The sequence below is a fragment of the Passer domesticus genome, chromosome 10 (assembly GCF_036417665.1).
Source record: "Passer domesticus isolate bPasDom1 chromosome 10, bPasDom1.hap1, whole genome shotgun sequence".
Lineage (NCBI taxonomy): Eukaryota > Metazoa > Chordata > Aves > Passeriformes > Passeridae > Passer > Passer domesticus.
This window is the reverse complement of record NC_087483.1, coordinates 32,926,900-32,949,136: the sequence shown is the minus strand read 5'-3', so window position 1 is coordinate 32,949,136 and position 22,237 is coordinate 32,926,900. Positions and strand designations below refer to the sequence as shown.

Sequence of the window (22,237 nt, the reverse complement as noted above, 5' to 3'; positions counted from 1 at the left end):
ATCCCTGTATTTCTTGTTTAAGCTAATCAGACTGATTTATTATTTTTCTGTCACCAGTTGTCTGTCTCAGGTTTGAGCTAATTATTCATCCATTTCTGAAAGTAAGGGAGAACATATAAAAAGAACAGTATTCCAAACAAGTACCAGTCACTCCATTTACTCACCAATCTGTTCTCTTTCAACACTTCCAGAGTCCAAACACATGAAGTGTGCAAGAATCCTGGTTAGCGGCAGAACTTTTTGAATAATTACAAAAAATGAACCCTATCTACATAAATCAATTTCAAAGAATAATTAAAAGAAAATCATAAATGAAAACACATTAAAGAACTTACAGCACAAGACAAAACACCATGGGTGAAGCAGATCCCTAGAAACTGAGTTTCCAGGTTACATTTTAATTAAGAAAACATTCACATATATGTCAATGTGAAATAAAACATTCCAAAATTTAGTATCTTACATATGCCACATCTAGTTGCCTAATATGCAATAGCATTATTATTACTTATTTAGCCTATTCCCTACTGCCTCACAAAGGCAAAACCGACCTTGGAAGTGAAAAGCTTGCACAATATGCAGAACATACTCTACACATTCCTCCATTAATGTACAAATGTGCTTTCACACTACCATCAGATAATGTGATCATGAAATACCATCAGATAATTCCACATCAGATTATCTCCATGAATGTATGAATGAAGCTTTTTTATGCCACCAGTTCATATTCTACATACATTTCACTGCATGGATATACTTCACTTTCCTCCTCTAGTCCCATATTCTTTTGTGTCCTTTCAAGAAAATAAAAAAATAATTAAAAAAAGGTTCAACCACCAAGTGTAGAATGTCCACAGGCATCTTACATCAATTAAAAAAAAAAGAAAATAAAAAGCCCCATTCAGACAGCTTCTTCTTTTGGAGAACAGCTTTACATTCCTGAGAGTAACTACTGGAACAAGACTTGGTCTCAATGTTCCAGGGCTTGTCAGACGTTGTAATCAGGGGACTTTCCCTGGGGCTGTCGCAGCCGGATCTGTAAGGTAGAAAAAGCCCCCACAGTCACATGGAAGAAGAGCTGCCACAGGTTGCGCAGCTCGTACAGGTACATGTTACACAGGCAGATCAAGCCGAAAGTCAGGAAGGACTTGGCATTCCTCCAGCCTGTGTAGTACACAAACAGGTAACACTGTCAGGAAATAAAAAAGAAATCACGTTACCTCATGGAAAATAACTTCTACTAAAGAAAAACTGTCAGGTCACTGAAAAATTACAGCCCAAACCAAGGAAAAGTCTGAATCAGACATGGAAGAACAGTATCTATTCAGCAGTCATAGGAGGATGAGGAGTACCTGATATCAATACAAGGCTACATTTGCCTTGCATTAAACCCTGAGAACAATTACTTCATAATAGTCAATTACAGCCTGCAATGAGTGGCCTGTGACTTAAAGATAGTGGATGCTCCTGGCAATCTCTGGTCAAAATAAACTCGTTTCTACTCAAGCAGTGGAGAAGGAACAAAAGAAGTCTTCTTCAGGAAAGCAATGGGAAGGACAGGGACAATACCAGGGCCCCAGAGCTCAGCACAAGGCAATCCCCCAGACACCTCCCAGTGTCCTGCCAGGGGTGATGCTGAGGGTTTCCTGGCAGATGCAGAGGCACTGCCCTGCTTCAGCTGCTGCAGGACTGATCACACTTGGAGAGACACAATTCCTGCAATTCTACCACATTCTAGGCAATGTTCTGCACACTGTGGTGTAACACAGTCTGCCAGGACTGCCCACAGTTCCCTACTCAGCCCTCTTCCTACTGTAACTGGAAATCTGTTCAAGTATTTTGCCTCAGTTTTCATCTCTAAAAGGACACAGCTTTTACCCAGACATTATTTTTATTTCTTCTATTGTTTGAACTACTCCCTTAACTGCTACAAAAATCAAAAAATTCCTTTGCCCCTTCCCTGGATTCAGGTAATTTCTGCTGAAGAAAGTTTTTTTTCTGTGCTTTAAGGTAGATAACAATATTATTTATGCTTACTTAGTATTCCAAATCTGTTCCCAGTGGATTTATAACTATAGTCACACAGATTTAATAGCATCTATCATCAGATTATCTAAGTGCCATTTCTGTTCTTCCTGGGCATTTGCCATGTTTTATCAGTCAAAAAAACTCCACTTAATTTTCTTTTCATTTTTCATGTTCCTCAAAAAAGGGCAACTGAACAATGCAATTTACTGAGGTTACTTTATATTCTGTTTGAACTCTACCACTTTGTTATAAAGCATGCATTTCCACTGCAAGTGTGGTTGAGAGCAACACAGCTGCTTGTAGTGTCTGGGTATCTAAATATTGTCAGAGAGGTAAGGACTGGCATTACCAGTAAGATCTGCATGTCCTTCCTTCAAAGCAAAGTAAAACTAGAGATTAATAACCTGCATGTTTCAGAATCTAGACAGAATTGTTTTGAACCTGCTTGGCCATTTTGAACAGAGTAAATGCAACCTGCTTGTGCTGACAACTTCACAAATCATACCTAAAAGAGCAGTTAGTTGGTACTGGTATCTCAGCAATAAGAATTCAGATAATTTCCTAGTGTTGTCACTTCCACTGACAATGTACAAACAAGTGTGACTGCTTCCAAGATTAAAATACGAGTCAGGATATGCTTCATCAAAATGATTAATAAAGGCTTGAAAAGAGTAGTTTAAAAATATTGCTATAACATGATGTCAAACTACTACATTTTACTGAAGAACTGTTTAAAATGAATTCTGAAGTGGATCTTTCACATTGGTCTAGCTCTGAACTACTGGATGTGCCCCTTACAGAACAGATGAAAAGGCCAAAAACAGTCAAAAGGCCAAAGCAATGCAGCTTTAACAGCTTACTATAACAAGTACTGTTATGATACTCCTGAGTTGTTGTTCTACTACTAAAGGGAAGTGTTATCATGCAAGTGTTACACTGAGCATGCTTTTATGGAGAAGGCTCCTCTGTGCTACTTCAGATAAGATTTAGATTTTTGATTCTGAATTTATTTTTAATGAATGTTATGAGATGACTGAAGGCTCAGCTTCTGTTACTTTGTACTTCTGGTACAAGTGAGGCAGTTGTTACTTTTTCTTCTTTATAAAAGTCTAGAAACTATGAAGCAACACTAGACATATCAGTGAGTCTAAAACATCATATTCCATGCAAGTCCTGTTCTCTTTCTGTACACCAGAGTTAGAAACATTTCTTGGGAACTAGAGACACACTGCTGTGTTGTAATTAACTGAACAGGACAATACAGCATGATGGATGCCTGGTGGGTGAGTGACAGTGAAATGGGCTGTCACACAACACAGGGAATTAATGTCCTGAGCTCATAACTGTAGCCAAAGAACATCAGAACATGCCAGAGAACCAACACCCCTCAATTCTGAAAACTGACCCATCACATGTTACAGGAATGATAACAGAGGGTGGGAAACAGAGTTTCAACAGATGTATTTTGAATATTTATAAAAGCCTACATTAGAATTTGCATGGATTCTTTCTTTCAGACAGCTCTGTTCAAGGCAAACAGTGGAGGAAAGACATCTCAATGGACAGACATGAATACTTCATAAAGAATAAGGTTTCCAGTTTAGGAGAGGAGGGGAAAGGTGTATTTTTTATATGAAAAAAGAACAGAGAAACTCTACCTTATCTGATATGGAACAGACTGTTGGCATGGAAAATTAACACCAATCTAAATTATTTAAGGCAGAAGTTGATAGAAAGTCAACAAGTGTTGGAGAACACATTGTCCCAAGTCGCATTGGGACATTTTGCTACAGATAAATTGCAGAGAATGAAGATTACAGATAACCTGGACAAAAAAAAAGACTGATAGAAAGGCATTTTGTTATATTACTGTCTGACATAGTACTAAACACTGGCCCACAGAAACAAGTAAAAACTGCATAGTCCACAAGTCTAATATTAAAAGTCAAAGCAATGAGCATGAGAGACATAGACATCGGTTAATGTAACAGCAGTGTCACTGAATGACAGATGCCAGTGGGCACCTTGCTGTGAATTATAAACAAAAGTCAAATTCAGATGCAGAAATGGAAAACTGACAGAGAAGGAAAGCAAGAAGTGTCAGGCAGGAAAACAGTGAAAAGGGGCCAGAGGCTTTGAAAAGGAAGGAGATGCACATTAAAATACAGAGTGAGGAAAATTCTGGGGTGCAGAATTATCAAGAAAATAATATAACCTCCACTGCTTGTGACTTTAGAGATAATTGTTTTAATTAAATATCTTAATCATCCAGCTGGAGAAAAGATGCCAGCAAACAGAAGCCCTTTGTATCAATCTACTACTACACAATAGTTTGATTAATTAAAAAAAAACAGAGCAGAAAATAATTTTTGTAATCACCCTATTCAAGTATCTGTGACATTTAAGCAAACATGATGACACTTATGCATGACTGGGTAATGTTTCTGAACTCTAGTGAGTTATGCAAACAGAAAAACACACCTGGTACAAGCAGGCTGCGGTTCCAAGAAAAAATGCAATAACATAGCTGAAATCTTCACCTTCATTCTGCAGGAATAAAACCAAAAGCCATGTTTTACAATAAAGCAAGTGAAATACCAGCCATTTACAGTATGAAGGTTATGAATTATTGCATGTTAGAACAGCTTCACACAGGGATTTAAATCCTTTACCACACTAACTGACCATTAGGACTCATCAGTGATTACTTACATGTCTGCAGAAACATCATGATCTGGAGTCAGACCAAAATGCTTATTCACAACAAGCAACTCTATTCAAGATTTTCAAAAGCTTTAAAGATGTCCAGCTCTAACACTGGATGTTTACCTTCTCCAGATGCCTTTGAAAATTCAAGTCTAAACACTGGTAACTACCTTTAACAGCAACATCACAGAACTGTGCCTTCCTAAAGCTTCACAAAATGGAAACGAGGGAACAGGAAAGGACCCAGACTGGCCACTAGGGTGGGGTAAAACTCTGCACAGAGAATAATGAAGGCAGCTCCGTGCTCATGCATTGACAGCTAACAGCACAGGAATTTATCAGAGACACTTGGAAAATAGGGTTCTCTTGAAGGAAAGATGGAAAAATTTACTTGAAGTGACAGATTTTTCTACTGTGTGTTTTGAAAACAAAACAAACCCTGAAACGTATTCAAACGCGTTGTCACAGCTCCTACAGAGCTGAGCAGAGTAAATTTCCATACTCAATGAATATTCTAACTGCATTTCTAGCAAACATCTGCAACCACCAAAAACTTTCCTAGGAAAACAATGGGCACTCATGCAAATGTTTGTCCTTGAGAGCAAATATCACTTGAGAAGATGGTGGTCCATCCACAAGGACAACTTGTGTCTGCTGAGAGTATGTTCAGTGTGAAGCATTTCCATGTCCTGTGCTGACCAGGAAAATCTTTGCATGTCTGCACACAAAAGTTACATCCACAAGGCAGTAACTTCTACCTGCGTGTAAGTGTTTGCCTCAGTGCCACTGCACATCTGGTGGAGTACAGTTACAGAATAACAGAATTTTATTAACAGTCAAATAAAACCACTGATTATAAAGCAAACAGTAATTCAGAGACACTTTTGAAAGAGTTCTCAGAACACATTCCATTAATTGGGTTTTGGATTACTTCTCCCTAAACCCTGTGGATTTTCCACAATAAAGTAAATTTAGAGAAATTTTAATGGAATTTTAGTGTGCCTCATTTGTCAGAAATGAAAATTATCTTCCATCTGTACTGCAATCTATTACCTCCAGATGCAATAACATAGAGAATAAAATTAACTGGATCTCCTGTCATCACTTAAATAGATTAATCGAACATTTGTGTTCTTTTTTAAAAATCAGCTGCAGAAAGGTAACAAAATAAGTTTTAGCAACATCTCACTAACTGACAAATCTGTTCAGTACTATGTGTACTATAGCATTCTTTAAAATCATTCCTATGTATAAACTGAGAGAATTGTGCATAACACAGAAAAACCTAATTAGGGATAAAGTAGAGATGCAGGTTCACTTGGTCTTTCTTTAAAAAACAAACCAAAAACAACTCAGAAAGAAGGACCTAGCATGGAACACTTTCATTAATCTTTCATATCAGCTAGTCTTCACAAAATGCTGACACTCAACAGTACTGTTTAATCAATCTTTACATTGACTTTGTAAAATAACTGGAATACAGGAATTCTTCTTTACCTTATTTCCCTAAAAAAAAATCCATTAGGTATCAAAAATATGGCAGTGAGCTGCTGAAAGGCCTAGAGACCAAGACTTACAAGGAGCAGCTGAGGAAACTGGGGCTGTTTAGCCTGGAGAAGAGGAGGCTTGGGAGAGAACTTGCTGCTCTCTGTAACTACCTGAAATGAAATTGTAGCAAGGTGGGGGCTGGGCTCTTCTCCCAGGTAACAAGGGGTAAGATGAGAGGAAATGGCCTCATGCTGCATCAGGGGAAAAATTTCTTCACTGAAAGGGCTGTCAAGCTGCCCAGGGAAGTGGTTGAGTCATCACCACAGAAGGAATTTAAAAGCCTTGTAGATGTGGCACTTTGGAACATGGTTTAGTGAACTTGGCAGAGCTGGGTTATGGTTGGTCTGAGGTCTTTTCCAGCCTCAATGACTCTATGAAGTCCAGATATGTTTAAATAAAAAGACTGTCTACCAGCCAAGCAACAGGATTACCATTTTCTCTCAGAAAAGTTCCATGGGGTTTTTAGTTTCTATATCTATCACCACAGCCATTAAATTGTAAGGAAGTCTTTGGATTTTTGTGACAACACACATGAACTTTCTGTGCATGCCTGCCAAGTACTACCAGCACATTCACCTGAATTGCCTGAAAGCATAAACCATTATTAGTGACACTGTAGCACTTGTGGGAATACAATCAGCACAAGAAATGGAATACAGGCTACAGGGAGGGTCACAGTAGAGATTTTACAGAAAAAAAATGGGTTTGGGGAGGTTGTTTGGTGAGGGGAGTTTAGAAGAAACCACTTGAAAATTTTCTGACACTGATCCTTTCAATACACAATAAGAAATAAGGTTTATTAAATACAAACAAAAAACTATAAAAGTTCTCTAGGAAACAACTTTACAAAACCTATTTAAAGATTCCTACTCTGTGGACTTTTCAAAAAAACTGTCCAGATTTTTAAAGCTGTTCATCACTTCACTCAAGTGTTTTTAAATAGCATCTATAGAAATTAAATGCCTCATACCCTGGCATAAATTTAGAAAACAGAACATGATGTTCACATCCTCACTGCTCCCAAGGTACCAGGGAAGGAGTTGGCCACCCACCTTCCACAGCTGTTGAAACTCACAGCCTTGATGAACGAGGCAGCACACTCGAGGAGGATGCACAGATCACAAACAATACAGGTTTTCTAACAGAGGCCTGACCTCACAAACAATACTTTTGAAATAAAACTGGCACAAATCAGCTCATATAGAATCATCTAAAACGAAAATTGTGGTTGCTATGATGTGTAACTTCTAAATTCATAAACACGTACAATACCTGGAGAAGGCTTTCTATGGCATGGAAGCCCCGGATTAAATTCAAAGCTCCACATAACAGACTAAGCACAAATGAGACAATCCCTGGCAGAGTCACAGGTTCCAGACGTTGATGAGGTGCTGCAAAGCAGATCAAAAGAAGATATCAAAGGTCAAAGCAATGCCTTCAGAAATTCAATAAAATAATAATCTCATTTGTCAGTGGTTTCTAGCTCAAGAGATCACTGAAGCAAATCACAAAATGTCATTTCTGTTTTCTAAAAAGACAAAACACGGCAAATGTTTCAGCACGAGGTTTAGCAAAAAGTAAACTTTCTTCCAGTTCACACATATAACTGTCTTGTTATATCTAGTCTTTATCTCAATAGGTTCCATTTATTCAGTAGGGTACTGATGGCTGCTTAAACACGCCAGGAAATCAAAAGTAAAAGATGCACTTGCTACTGAAATCTGTCCATAATCAGTACCCAGCTAATAAGTCACATACTTAAGAGCTTCTCTCACAACCTCGACTCTTCTTTAACACAAGTGCATTAGTGAGACATTGGGACTGATTTACCTTGTTTGCTGAACAGAACACTGAGACAAAGCCATCACAATCCCCTTCCTTAAAAACAGCGAGTGCTACCAAAGACACCCATGAAGAGACAGCTCTGAAACTCAGCTGGGATCTATACCACAATCTTATATGGACCTTCCAGATAGTGCTTAGCCTCTTACAACTAAAACACATTAAAATTAAAACACTCTTTCTTTCCATGCACCCACTCTTTCAAGCTTATCTAGGGTCACAAGTATGTAACAGTTATGTATGTTCCTCATTACTGTCCCCTTCCATAATGAATAACAGAAAGCAAATGTGAAAAAACAATGCAGAACTCTTAACAGTCTGGGCAACACTGGGACAACAATGGGACTACTGAGCTGTGCTCAAATCATTCTGTTCAAATCAACCAAGCGTAAAGATGTGAACAATGAGGTTAATGAACTGTAACATTAATAGAGAGGGGGTGTCAATCCCAGTTGTTTGTATTGCATAGCTCCAGAAAAAAGGTTTTACAAACAGTTTATGAAGTTGCGAAACCTAAAAAAGCCCCAACAAAAGCTATTTCACATTGATAAGCAGGCAAGGCTGTCTAATTAAGAGTGTACAATAAAACAAAAATATGCAGGATGAGTTCAGTTAATTAATTTGTGCTGAATTTAATACTGTATAATCAGTTGGGGTGTTTTTTTAAACAAAAGCATAACCCATGTTTAACTTTGAGAGCTCACTACTTTTCTAACTGTAGGGCACATTACTCCCAGCAATCACTCAGTTAAGGCTAGATATGGTAGATGTGCTATTTGCATACCAAACCACTCTTTTTCAATGACTCCCAACTGGTTGTTTTGTTTTGGGTTTTTTAAAACCATCTCATCTAGAGAGAGGAAAAAAGCTGAGGGTGTATATGACTGTTTTTACCCAACAGTAATTTCATTCCATTAACTGGTGGATAAAATTAGTTCACTGCTCTCTACTTGCAGCTCTCCAGAAAATCTCCTTTTTGCCATGTATTGGGTAACTTAAAATCATTGCATGCTAAAACAGCATTTAAAACACCTCTTTGAGAACCAAGGGGGGAAAAGTAAAATGCCTGGTCAACTAAATACAAAAAGTCCATGAAGGTTCATAAAACAGTAACTTCTTTCATGTTAAAATATGAAAAAAAAAATATAAAGGACATTATGTAACATAACTAACGTTATTAAACAATCCAGGGCGTTAGAAATTTTAGTGTTACAATCAAAGCAACAAGAGTAATTTATATACAAAAATATGAAGGCAAAACCAAAAGAATGAAGAAGGAATGTCAGAGAAGGAAGGGTAAAGGGCAGTTGACTTCAAATTGGTACATCTATCAATCTTAGAAATATGATTAAGCGCCATATCAAAAATCCTCAGTTCAAATCAAGCACAAATTCTGAATTTAATGTTGGCATTTAAATAAAAATTCAGAAAATTTACATGACATGAGAAACTACATTACTTGTAAGAAAGTTTATTTAAAACTAAAATGTAAAAAAAAAAACCTCCACAAAAGCAGGGAGAGTACCATCAAGCAAAAATTAACTTTTGATGTGACAACTGTTTCTTCACTGAAAAAAAGCTCAGAAAACAGTAATTTTATCCTAACCTGAAACATCTCACATCAGCACGCTGTGACCTTATTTCTAATGCCTGCCAACACCTACATGTACCTTTTCAGGAAGATTCTATCCATAATCTGCACTCTTTATGCTTCCCACATGCAGAATTAGCCCTGTTCCTCACTGCACTGCACAACTCCCAGAGGGAAAGGGCTGCTACTGCAGCTCTGCCAGCACAGCACAGCAGGCCTGGATCCCCACCCTGGCTGCACACCCAGTCACAGTGGGAGCACGGGAGAGCCACTGCTTCCCCCCACAGCCCAAGCTAATGCCTCCAACTCTGCCATTCTGCACAACAAAACAAGGTTTGCATCCACCTAACTTCCCACCTCTGGATGCTCTCCAACTTCATTTACCACAGCTCACTCCAGAAAGTCCTACTTTTTAACAGTACAGCATATTCAGGAAATTCCACTAGGCAAAACATCTTTTTGTGAGAATCTTTTTGCTCTGTCATTAGAGCAAAGGAGAAACTTGGAAGTCCAGCCAACTGAGTGGGCAGCAAACATCCAGAGAAAGTTCTTTTCAAGGGTGGAGAGAAGTGATGCATGTAAAGAACTACAAAACCATTAGCAGACTTTCTAAAAAGGATGCTATTGTTCAATAGCATCTAAAATGTGAAGAGCTGAAGAAGTAGCAAAGTGCCAGCTTCTCATAATGTACAGCCCTTTGATGGTGAGTTTCTACAGCAACTCAAGGAAGGAAGTGGATAACTGAACAGAGATCTATGGAATTCAGAGGAAGAAGAAAGTTAAAAGAAACTGAAAGAGAAACAGAAGAAAAATGACATGGAAATAAAAGGACAACAGAATTCTTCTGTAAGAAGTCATGAAGAGGTAAGTAAATAAAAAAACAACAGACTATCACTTGCCAATTATTGTTCAATCTTGTTTTTAGTTAAAAGGGAAATGGTCCCCATGTTTTTTAATTTAGGTCTATATTACCTTCCAACACTCTTATTCAAAAAAATTACAAAAACACATCTCCCACTACATGGACAACTTTTAAAAAATAGCCAATTTTGACACAGGCTGAGTTCTCTCATGCTTATTACTTTTTCTTTTTCCAATTGCAGGAAGTTTGAATCTAGACAATTTTCAGAGTTAACCATCTGCCCCTTCTGCCACCATAACCCTTTCCACAAAGGAGGATTACATGAGAACATTAAGAGTAAACACCAATATAAGAATTAAAAGTGGCAGAGGAGTGGTATCACAGCATTACATACCTTTAAAAAGAGCCCACACATGTAAAAAGATGACAAAGGTATGTACTGTGCTGCTTAGATGATTCCACTCCTTTAAACAATTTAAACACCTTCATGTTTTTTCTTTAATAATTTTCCTGACTCTGATTCTAATACTGTTAAATTGCAAATACAGAGATTGGAAACTATTTCTACACTGTCTCATAGCACCTGGAATTCTCAGAATCAGGGCCCCAGAGTACAAACAGGGCACCCTACTGGTTTTGTTTGGTTTTCATCTTCCATAGAAAGCAGTTTTCAATCTTCTAGAGTAATCCTCATGAGTAAGTACATAATAAGGATAATATACTGGCAAAGAGATCCTATTAATATATACATATACATAAACTGCACAAAATCTCTTTTATTACAGCATTGTAGGAGGTGTTTAGATTTACGATTGCAATTCTGTGATTTATGATTGCACCCTGACACTGTAAAGCAAACAGCACCAGTGTGTGCCTGCTCAGGATAATTTATAGACAGAAGTACTTTTGGAAAAAAAGGAAAATATATTAACTAATTAAAATCAACACTTGCTTCCATTCTATTTATGATTTTGCTTCACTAAACTTGGAGGACTGAAATCAGATGATGTCAGTATCACATGTGGAGCCCATGTATCAGTGCAAGATCTGGCATTTTGTTTCTGTCCTGCTGGGAAACATCTGAAGAATGGAATGGGACTGGGAAACCCATTCAGAGGATTCACTTAACAGCACAAACCTTTAACCCAGCTCAACCCCACAATTCCACATTTACCTCCTACATGAAGTAAATTAAAGTTTAAAAAAATTAATGACTACTTAAATAAATTTGGCAGTTTTATACAAAATTGCAATTCTTAACGTTGTACATAAGGCACTTATTTTAGAGAGTGCATCTTTGAGCCAGCACAGCTCTTTGGCTTTTCACCATTGCAAAGGCTTCCTAAAGAGATGCTTCTCCCTCCAGCTGCTCTAACTCCTGCTCTGACACTGCTCTCAGCTTATGTCAACACTGAGTCTGACTGGGCAGAAATACCAAAACTTTTCAGAAATCTTAAAAGGTCAAAAAATAAAAATCATCTTCTTGGTTAAGTGTTCATCTTCATTTACAGGGCTTTTTCCTTCCATAAAGCAGTCTAATGAACACACCCAATTCTTCCTCTGAGTGCCTCAGGAAGGTAAACATTTGGAGCAAGGGACAAAACAGACATCTGAGCTAAAATATATAAAACGTTATACCAGCTTTATGTTTTAGAAACATGAAAAAAAGCTTTTTTTTTTTTTTAAAGAAAAAAAATTTAATTTTGCTGCATCTGTCTCATTTAAGGATACAACAACAGAAGTCTGGAACTTACCTGCAGATATCTTACCAGTACCCTTATACTCCCCCACAGGTACATGAGAAAAGCCATTGGCTGAACCAAGTTCTGACACTGAAATTTGATACGGTGGTCGCAGTTTGATTTCAGTCTGCATATCAGCAAGATTCATCTTTGTTGACAAAGAACGTGTGTTGTTGTATCTCTGTTTGGTCCTCTGAATGAAATTATCTGTGTAAAATTTAAAATAAAAAGGTGTTTTTCTATGGACTTTTGTTAATTACATAATCCAAGACCATGCAGCTTTTCAGTTCACAAACTGAAATATATTGCTTGGAACAGCTGTATTTATCTTGGATTCTTAATGCTGTTTCTGTTTTGTGCCTAATACATCATGGGTTATTTAATTCTGCAGTTAAAAAAAAAATTAAGCTCTAAAAATCTAATTATGTAATAACTGAATAAACTAATGACTTCATTGCATGAGACTGAATGCATTTCTAATACAATGGATTTACTGCACTTATTCTAGTTTTTCTGTTAGTTTAGTAAATATCCTTATGAAAAAATTATGTTGTGGAAAAAAAAAGTGTTCATAGAAATCTTCACCAGGAGGACAGTAATGTCATACAGAAATTGTCATTAACTGACTGAATTATAGACAGGATTTAACCAACTGAGGATCTTCCCCCGTGTTTCTAAAACTGCAGTTCTCTTTGCTCTAATGTGTTTCATAAGAATATCTAATTACAGTAATTTCTAATACATACTATTAAAGCAACACAAATTAATGGAATTCATAACAGCTGTAATCTGGTATATATGAGATGAGTTGCATTTGGAGTCTGAAGATTAAATGCTCCACTACATCATAGGAGAAGTAAAAATTTCTCCTTTTCATGTATTGAACAAGAGGCAGCACAGCAAGAGCTAACATGAAACTGCCATTTTTACTTGAGAAATTTATGCAGCTCAATGACTTCACAGGTTAAGTATTTCAACAGGTATGAAGTCAAACAATTCCTGATATTACTACCAGAAGATGAACTCCAGTTGCTCACACAAGGCTTAAACCAAAATCTACTGGAATGAACAGAAGTAGATTTAGATAAAACTCTAGTAGCATAATTTAATGCCCCCAGAAATATTTCTTTATTGACTCTAACAGCACTTAAATCAGATTCTAAATCCACCTGAAACAGAGCTATAAACTGCTTTTGTTTGCATTAAGTTGTATCTATTTAAATTCTCATCTGTCTTAGGATGAGAATGAAGGGTGAGAAAGTCAGATCCTTACCAAACTCTATAAAACAGTATGGTCTGATGGCAGTATTCGTCTTCATCATATTGTAGGTAGTGATGAACTCCTTCTGAAGCTCATCCAGGAAACAGAAAGCCAGGACATTGGGATAATTTTCAGTGCACAACATCATATAGCTTACTCCCAGAGAACTTATAAAGCTGGAATTGAAAAAACATATTCAAAATTTCAAATTTAAATTCAGTGAATTGTTTTTCTAGTCTGATCTCATATTCTGTAACCAGAAAAACAAAAACTTATCTGGGGTAGCAAAGGAATAAATGTTTACTGAAAAGCCCAACAGTATTCTAGAAGAAAAACAAGTTACTTTTAGGCAATGTTCTACTTGAACACCACATTGTACAATCATATGAGAAGCTGTTTTACACGAATGTGTATGTAGTTATCTATATGTGTGTGTGCACACATATACACACAATTGTGAAACCAAAAATGACAAAGCTTATAGGATGCAGAAGCACAGCAGGCTCATCCCTTAACAGCTTTTCACTCATCTCAAATGTACAGTATGTGATCTGGTGCAGCCCAAAAATGCAAAACCTTATCTTCTGATTCGGGGGAGGGCTGTTGGCTCTTTCTAGAACATGGGAAGAAATAAAACTGTTCTGCAGAGTGCAGAATTAGTAATTCTCCACAGATAGTTAGTTTCAAGGACAATCAGAGATGGCAAATATGAAAACAGAAAAGGACAGTTTGCAACATACAAACTGTTGCATTTAGGCAATTCATTAAAGTTTCGGTTTTCATGAAAACATTCAAATTTCTTTAAATCTTGCTGGATAACTTAGAGCATTAAAAGCAATCAAAGACAAAAGCACTAAAATTTACCCTGATTAAGCCTTATAGCTTATTCTTAAAAGTTTGTTTTAAGCTAATCAGTTTACAGGCCAACTGTAGTTAGCCTGTATAAATTTAAAAAAAAAAAAAGATTGAAACAATTTAGCTATCCTGGGCTTTAATCCAAGAAATGCTGGAAACTCACATATACCTATATGGAGTGGTGGATGGAGAGGTCTTGGCATTTTCTAGGATCATTCAGGTGGTACACATTCCACAGCTGTAACTTCTACATGGTTAACTAGGGGTTAAGATGAAATTACTCACCTCATTTAAAATATCTAAATTAGAATCAGAATTTAGGTCAGTTAAAGTGCAAGTGAACTATAAACAATAAAGAATTTCTTCTAAATATCTAATCCAAACCTACCCTTTCATTCTGTGTAAAGCCACTCTTCCCATGATCATGTCCTTTTGTGCCATTATAAAGAAACTTCCATGAAAGTCTGAATAGGTTCAAATCTTTCTACAATTGCTCAGATTTAACATTTCTGATACATAAATAGTGCCAAGAATTAATCTTAGTTTGATTAGTATTTCTAATTTGCACAGTTATCTTTTTCAATTACAGAGAGACAACCCAGGATGTTGCAAATACTTAAAAGAGATGCCTTACTTTATATTATACTGTCCAGTTTTTAGAGTACATCTGTCAGGAAGCTGAGAAAGTTTTTTTGAGAGCATTTTAAAATATTTTCTACATTCTTGCATTCCTGTGCTCTGGTCATAATCAGTAGATGCAGAAAGTGGGAGTCCATCCCTCACACGGACCACAGAGGCAGACAAAATCATAGACATTGCCAACAGAGTTAACGACAGCCTGCAACAAAACACAAATCAGGAGGAATCAGAATTAAGGTAAAAGCACAGACAACAGAGTCAACTGTGAGAAATCAAACTTCTCAAGCTGTACAGTGGGTTCAGGCCTCAACTGGGGCACAGTTAGGATTTTCAACTCAGACTAGAGTCTTAATTGAACAGCACCTACTAATCTACACAAGCCACAAAACAGTTATTCAAACCTTACATTAAATTAAAACATTCAAAAGTTTAGCAAGACAAGTATTAAAAGGATTACTTATTTGCTAAGCATCAGTACACAAATTTGTTCCCCTACAAGTGGGCGAACTGCTAGAATTTATATGAAGCCAAAAGCAAACACTTCCTCAGCTCTTAACACTGCTCTGCAGACTCCTACCATATACTACACCTATCACTTCAGACACTATGAAAAAATATTTTTGCCTCCCTCAGATGATGCTACTCAAGTTCCATACAGTCAAAAATTGCAAGAGGAAACATATTTCTGGATACAGCTGAAATATGCTTTTGTGTGTGATACTGACATGTTTACAGCACCTTTCAAACTATGACGTTAAGGGTGCTTTACAGGCCTCAGCAGCTGAATGACTGCATTCTCACAAGTCAGAAATCCAAATCTTCCCAAAAAGACACTACCTCTTCACAAAAGAGAGGAAATAGCTATTTTTACATGAACTCTCATCTTCTCTATTTCCCACTCCCCCAAGAGTATATATCCATCAAGAAACTTAATGAATAATCAACAATATTCAGGCTTTTCAAGGTTATTTACTCCTCAGAGAGAAAGGGGTACATAATAACGTAAGCACTAAAAATGTGTTGTCATTTTCAGTTTAGTAAATTCAGCTTCATCAGCAGTCAAACTCCAACCTCCTTTGAGATCCATCACATTAGCTGAATAAATTCCAAATTAATACCCTTGTATTTTACTTGTACAGCACATCAGACTCTCCCCAAAGCTGTATCAGCAGGGGAAGCCACTGTTGACTGCAGTCTGCTGAACACCTTGGGGCTTTTATCAGGTGCCCTTGTTATTTCAGCACCTCACTGAGAATTCCCTCCTGAACAAAGTGCTTCCATCAGCTGGACACAAAAACAGAAAACAACCCCAACTCCAGGACTTCCTCTAGATCAGCCTGATGGCATGAACCATTCAAGAAACCAAACCCACAGGTCTAGAAACTTTTACCTATCCCCAATTTTATGCACATGTTCCCAGAAGGACAAGTCACATGGAATGCACACAGACTCATTCTCTTAACTCTGCTGCTAACCATAGAACCAAGGAGCTAACCAAGCAGCTCAAGAGCACAACAAAATTGCAGAGGAGCTTTAAACTGTAATGGCTCTCTGAGAATAACCATTCTACCTCTCAGAGCTCGACCCTGACAGGGACTTCTGGGAGTTGTGTCAATATAAACAAGAGCAGTGATGCCATTGCACAGTTTAAATACCCCTTCATTAACTTAGTTGCACAAAATGTAATTTCATGGATCTGCATTTCCCCTGATGAAACAAACAACTTACTTAGCACCTAACATGAAGAAAGGAACGCAGCTCCATGTCCTGTTTCAGGAAAAGGCAGGGAATAGGACTGCACTGCAGGAGAAACCCAGAATCCCGCAGCCAGCTCTCAGAAGATATTATTCTGTTCACTTTTTAAATTATCTCGATGGTTAAAGTTCATGTTGAGCTATCTGATGAGATAAGAACAAAAAAAAAAGTTAATAAATATATTTATTGGGTAACAATGCACTTCAGGTGGTTTTTGTGAGGCCTTACATACTGGAAAGGCCTGAACATAGCCAAGGGAGGTTACTCAAACGATAATCAAAGAAAAAGAAAAATGGGATAATAGAGATATTAAAATACTTCTGTGTTCTTAAGTGAAGTTCAGGAAGTCCCATCACTTGAGGCATTTAGAATGGGAAAATATGCTATTCATCTGCACGGTACAGGAGTAACTCAGGTTTACACAGCCTTTGATTCTGAACCCCATCATTCCCCTCATCCACTGTGTTTGATTAGTCCATCATCTCCTCTGCTCAGAACACTTCAGGAATGAAACACAGCACAACCACAGCTCTATTTCCAAAGCATTAAATTTTCAATGTTCAATCTCATCACAGTTGCTTTGCTCATACAACTGAGAACAAAGCACATAAACAGCACTAACAACAGCATGAACACACAGACAAAGACAAAGCAAACGATAAAGACATGTTTAAAGGTCTTCTTTCAAGTTATATGTCTATTCTGTATGTAAATAAATATTTGCATAAATCTTGAACAAAACTTTGAGACTCCTACTTATAATCAGAGAAAAACAGGCTCTATAACAGAAGACAAACCTCTACTGAAACCTGCCAATTCTCTTAATATACTACAAAATCATGCGAGGTAGAAATTGTGTTGAGCTGAAGATCCTAACAGCAGTTAGGTTTTGTTACCATCATCTTAAAAAGCCAGCCAGTGAAAACATGAACTTTTTTCTCAGCCTTCTAACAGCAGAATCAGAAAGCTATCTAAAAACCAAAGCCAATAATAGAAAACTAAGATCATACATATGTCAAGAGATGTATAATACACATACAGTAACAGAACATTCAGCCTTACTTGAAAATGTATTAACAAAGAAAAAAAGTTTACTAAATCTACCTTATCCAGCTCTCAAAACAATACAGCTTTACACAAGGAGCCAAGTGGTAAGTCTGATATGCACTTACATATTTAGAGATTGATGAAAGACAAATATGCTTTCAGAGCTACCTCTAAATGTCTTTTAGAAACATCTTTTCAAAGCTGCATTGATTCAGCAAATCGTTACAAACTTCATGTTTCCCTCCAAAAATTCTATATACCTCAACCACCTGAAGATGACAAAAGACTGCACTTCCACTACAAATGGTCTGTGAATCTCTTACAGGTGCAAGGAAATGAACAGATTGGGTTTGCTGTCTCATTCCATGACAGAATTGTGGAATACCAAATCCTAGCAGCAGCTGGTTGGCTCACAGGTATCACAGAGGATCCAAAACATAAAACATGCCACCAGCCAGTGGAAACCCTTGTCACAGGCTGCTGTCCATGCTACACTGTCGTGTGAATTTAAGAGGCAACTGGAAAAGTTCACAGAAAAAATACCAGGGGTATTAAAAGCAAGTCACAACCCTTTGCTCAGAGGGATTCTGACCCCCACACAAACACCAGCAGGGAGAGTCCATCACAGAAGCATCACTCCATGCTTGCACCATTCTTGTTTCCCTTAGTTAGTATTTACTTCTGCTGCATAGTTTTTGATTTCCCCACAAATGAAAGAACCCATGGAAAAGAGAAGCATGGAGAAAGCTGGTCACAGTCAGCAGGGTGGCTGTTCCTCTGCTACTGCACCTTCCCAAGAGGTGTCCAATTCCTCATCCATGTCAGCAGCCACTGTTTCACAACTAGGAATCAGCACATGTGCCTGGTTTCATTTCCTCCCAGGAACAAGAAACCTCAGGTGATGGAAACCAGAGCCTGTTTCACTGTACTTGTTTTTTTGAAGCCATATTGAATTATCATGTTGTTTATTTCTGTGTTATGATGGTACTTGAGCTGCAGCATCTAGAAAGTCCTAGAAAATACTGAAAACAGAAACTGGAACATTCCAGCCCTTTGTAACAAATTCATCATCCAACTTGTGATCTGACGTTGTGATTGCTTTAAACCTGACATAGTCTTGTAACACTTTTAACAAGTGTTTGAAAGTGACTTGTGACTTTGATTTGCTCAGGATACTTCACCTAAAAAAAACCTCCAGCTTTCTCAAAATTCTGAGCAGATCTAGGATAATGGCAAGCCTACCCTCCTGCACCTGATAACCTTCAGCCAATTTAATCACAGCATTTCTTGCTGGGATGTCTGCCTCTCATAAAAACTTTCCATAAAATATAAAATTGGGAAGCATGTGCAAGCTGCACTCCTGTCTGACACCGAATACAGATACAACTTCTGTGCTTACTTCAAACGTGTACCTAATACTGTTGGACAATTTACTGTCCCCACTTCTGAGGGCTGTGACAGCTGCATTTCACAGGAAGGAGCTTAATTTTTTCACTCTACATCATACTTCAGAAATTCGCGTTACAAACTGGAGCACTACAGAAGGACACAGCAAATAAAGCCACTTTGACATCACCGGATATGATAAGACAAGGGAATAATCCTAAATCACCAGCCAATATAATCCCTTCCATAAAGCCAGGGGGAAAGAGACCTCAGGGGCAGAATAAAGATTCACAGAATCAGTGAGGTTGGAAAAGACCTCTGAGATCTGTGAGTCCAAGCTGTGACTGGACACCACCACGTCACCAGCCACCACCAAGTGCCACGTCCAGCCTTTCCTTACAGGTGGCTCCAGGCACAGTGACTCCATCACCTCTCGGGATCCCAATCCTACATATAACCACCCCTTCTGAAGAAATTCCTCCTGACGTCCAAACAATTCTGAAAAACTAGGGAACGGAACAAGCCGCACCCCAAACTTTGGCAGCCTGACCCTTTCACCTAGCACCTACTTACGTGGCAGCTCCGACACGACCATCTGCAGCAGAAGCGCTGACTCAGTGGTCACGGACTCGGGCGGACCCGCACCGCTCCAGCTCTCAGAACTCCACACAGCCTCCTGCGGAGCCTGGAGAGCGGCGGACACCCCTACACACACAGCGGAGCCCCGAGCGGCCCTGGCTGCCTCCCGCGCCCGCCCTGCCTGCGCGTTGCCGCCACCACCCCCCGAGACGGCGGCGCGCCGACCGCGGCAGAGGGGAGAACGCAGCCGGCGCCGAGGCTCCGCGGCCGGGCCTGGGGCTGGCAGGAGGAAGAGGAAGGGGAAGGGAGGCGAGGCGGCGGCGCGGGCAGGGCAGGGCAGGGCAGGGCAGGGCAGGGCGGGCAGGGCCGGGCGGCGGCTCCGGCCGCGGGTCCCGCCCCCCCGCGCCCCTCACGGCGCCGGCCGCGCGCGGGGGGCGCGAGCCGTACCTGGGCGGCGGGGCGGCGGCGCGCGGCTCCCGCCGGGCATTGTGGGAGCGGACACGTCCGCGCGCGCGCGCCGCAGCGCCCCCGCGCGTGGCGGCCGCGCGGCTGCGGGGCGGGGCCGCCCTGAGGGCGCTCCCGGCGCCGCCGCCCTCAGGGCTCCCGGCGAGCCGCGCTGTCCGCCCGCCGCTGCCCCGGGGGCTGCGGGGCGGGCCCGGGAGCGCTGTGCACGGAGGGGATGCCGCCCTTGCGTGGCTGGGATGCGATGGCCGGACTGGGTATCGCGTGGGTGTGTCTCAGCGCCCGGGCGGGAGCGGCCGAGCGCCGCCAGCGCTGTGTCGCACAGCCTTGTCTGAGGCTGAATTTATCACAGAATCAGGCAGGTTGGAAAATATCGCCGGAATCACGGGGACCAACTTATGAGCCAACACTACCCTGTCAACCAGACCAAGGCACCGAGTGCACACCCAGACTTTACTAAAACACCTCCAAGGGTGGTGACTCCACCTCATCCCTGGGCAGCCCAGTCCAGTCAAATCCCCCGCTCTGTGAAGAAGCGCTTCCTAATGACCAACCTGAACCTCCCCTGGTGCATTTTAGGACTGTCCCCCTGCCCTGGGCGGGTTTGCAGCCTCCTCCCGGGGAGCTGCAGGGAGCGGTAAAATCACTCCCGAGCCTCCTCTCCTCCGGGACAATCCGCTCTGCTGTCAGCACAGCTGACTTCAGGAGCTCTTTGGGCTCTCCCTGTGATATCCTGTGACAGCGGCTGGCCGGTGCCCGCCGGGTGTAATGGATCGCACAGCCCTGGGCAGATGCCCGGCGCTGTGTGCATGACCGGCTGTGTCTGGGGTCCTGTGCTGGGGCAGCGAGCGTGGCTGCTGGCACCGCTGTGCTGGGGAAAAGTGCTCTGAGATGAGACCAGGTGCCAGGCTAATCTCACTCATTTCCCAACAAATCAACTGGGCATGTTTCAACTACAAATGACGGTACAAAAGTGAAAGTTTGCAAAACTCATTAGTGACCCTAGAGTGAGGTTCCTATTTTAAAACTTTTTTTTTACTGATACAAGGATAATTTTCTCCCTGCGCTCTTTGACTTCACTGTTTTTGTACCAAATCACACCGTTTTAGTCTGTTGGCTCAAATCTGAAATGAAAGCAGCTTATTTCCTCGCTAACCCCTTTTAATTTCTCCTTCCATCTGTTAGTTCTTCCCTATCCAAGTGCCTGTAGCACAGCAGTGTTGGGATAGAGGTAACACACCTCGCACTCTGCACTCTCAGGCTATGCTGAGCTCTGCTCAGGAGCAAGCGGATCAGGAAGATGGTGTGGGAGAAAATCAGTGCTCTCCAACCTCAACTCTTCCCTCTCCAAGCACCTTATGTGGATACCTATGGCAACCCTAGATATCAGAGGGGCATTGCCTTACTCCCTATTCCAGTGATCCAAGTGAGGAAAAACGATCTCGTGCATCCTGGAACGAGGAGTAAATTGCTGTTGCTGGGGATTAATTGCACCCTTTCAGCCTCCAGGCTTTCTTCTCTGTGCTTCAAGCAAAGCTCAGGTCTCCAGCTCTGTGAGTCAAGCAAGATCACAGCAAGGGGTAAAAGATTAACTGGGGCTCTGGGGCTGAGTAACAGAGGGGAGAACAGAGGGGGAATAAAAGGAAAAATTGTTTTTAGAGCAGACTCGAGACAGGAAAGTGATGAAGAGGGGCTCAGAAGATGGGGCTGGCATGGAGGTGTGGGAGAGGAAGGAAGGACCAGGTGAGCAGAGAGGCCACAGCAGGAGAGGTCACCTGCTTGGTGAGGTAGCTTTTCTCTGAACATAAAAGCTCCAGAAGTGATGTCCTGGAGAGCCTTCCCTGAGCATCCTTCTCTCAGTGAAAGCTGCTGTTGGCAGGATGTGCCAAGGACGGATGTGCACCACAAACAGGTCTTGCTAAAGCCTCGCA

At 40.3% G+C, this 22,237-nt stretch overlaps 1 protein-coding gene across 3 annotated transcripts; it reads right to left on the bottom strand.

Moving 5' to 3' along the window:
- Positions 1 to 141: 141 nt before the first annotated feature.
- Positions 142 to 20,422, bottom strand: SEC22A (SEC22 homolog A, vesicle trafficking protein). 3 transcript variants are annotated; one of them, XM_064435020.1, is made up of 8 exons: positions 20,292 to 20,422; positions 16,806 to 16,975; positions 15,073 to 15,276; positions 13,596 to 13,759; positions 12,335 to 12,529; positions 7,558 to 7,676; positions 4,513 to 4,578; positions 142 to 1,192 (listed from the first exon to the last, which is right to left on the bottom strand). In XM_064435020.1, exons 2-8 carry the CDS (start codon positions 16,817 to 16,819, stop codon positions 992 to 994), a joined length of 963 nt encoding a protein of 320 aa, XP_064291090.1. In that variant the 5' UTR covers positions 16,820 to 16,975; positions 20,292 to 20,422; the 3' UTR covers positions 142 to 991. The 3 variants fall into 3 exon arrangements, with proteins under 3 accessions (XP_064291090.1, XP_064291091.1, XP_064291089.1); XM_064435021.1 differs by lacking the exon at positions 20,292 to 20,422 and adding an exon at positions 19,839 to 20,198 and having other exon boundaries at positions 142 to 1,039; XM_064435019.1 differs by lacking the exon at positions 20,292 to 20,422 and adding an exon at positions 19,839 to 20,197.
- Positions 20,423 to 22,237: the final 1,815 nt, after the last annotated feature.

What these genes read in the sequence shown, in the direction of transcription:
- SEC22A (XM_064435020.1), bottom strand. An exon ending in TACTGGTAAGATATCTGCAG is followed by an intron (nt 7,677 to 12,334) that starts GTAAGTTCCAGA and finishes TCTGCTTTGCAG; the next exon opens with CACCTCATCAACGTCTGGAA. An exon ending in CCATAGAAAGCCTTCTCCAG is followed by an intron (nt 4,579 to 7,557) that starts GTATTGTACGTG and finishes TTATTCCTGCAG; the next exon opens with AATGAAGGTGAAGATTTCAG.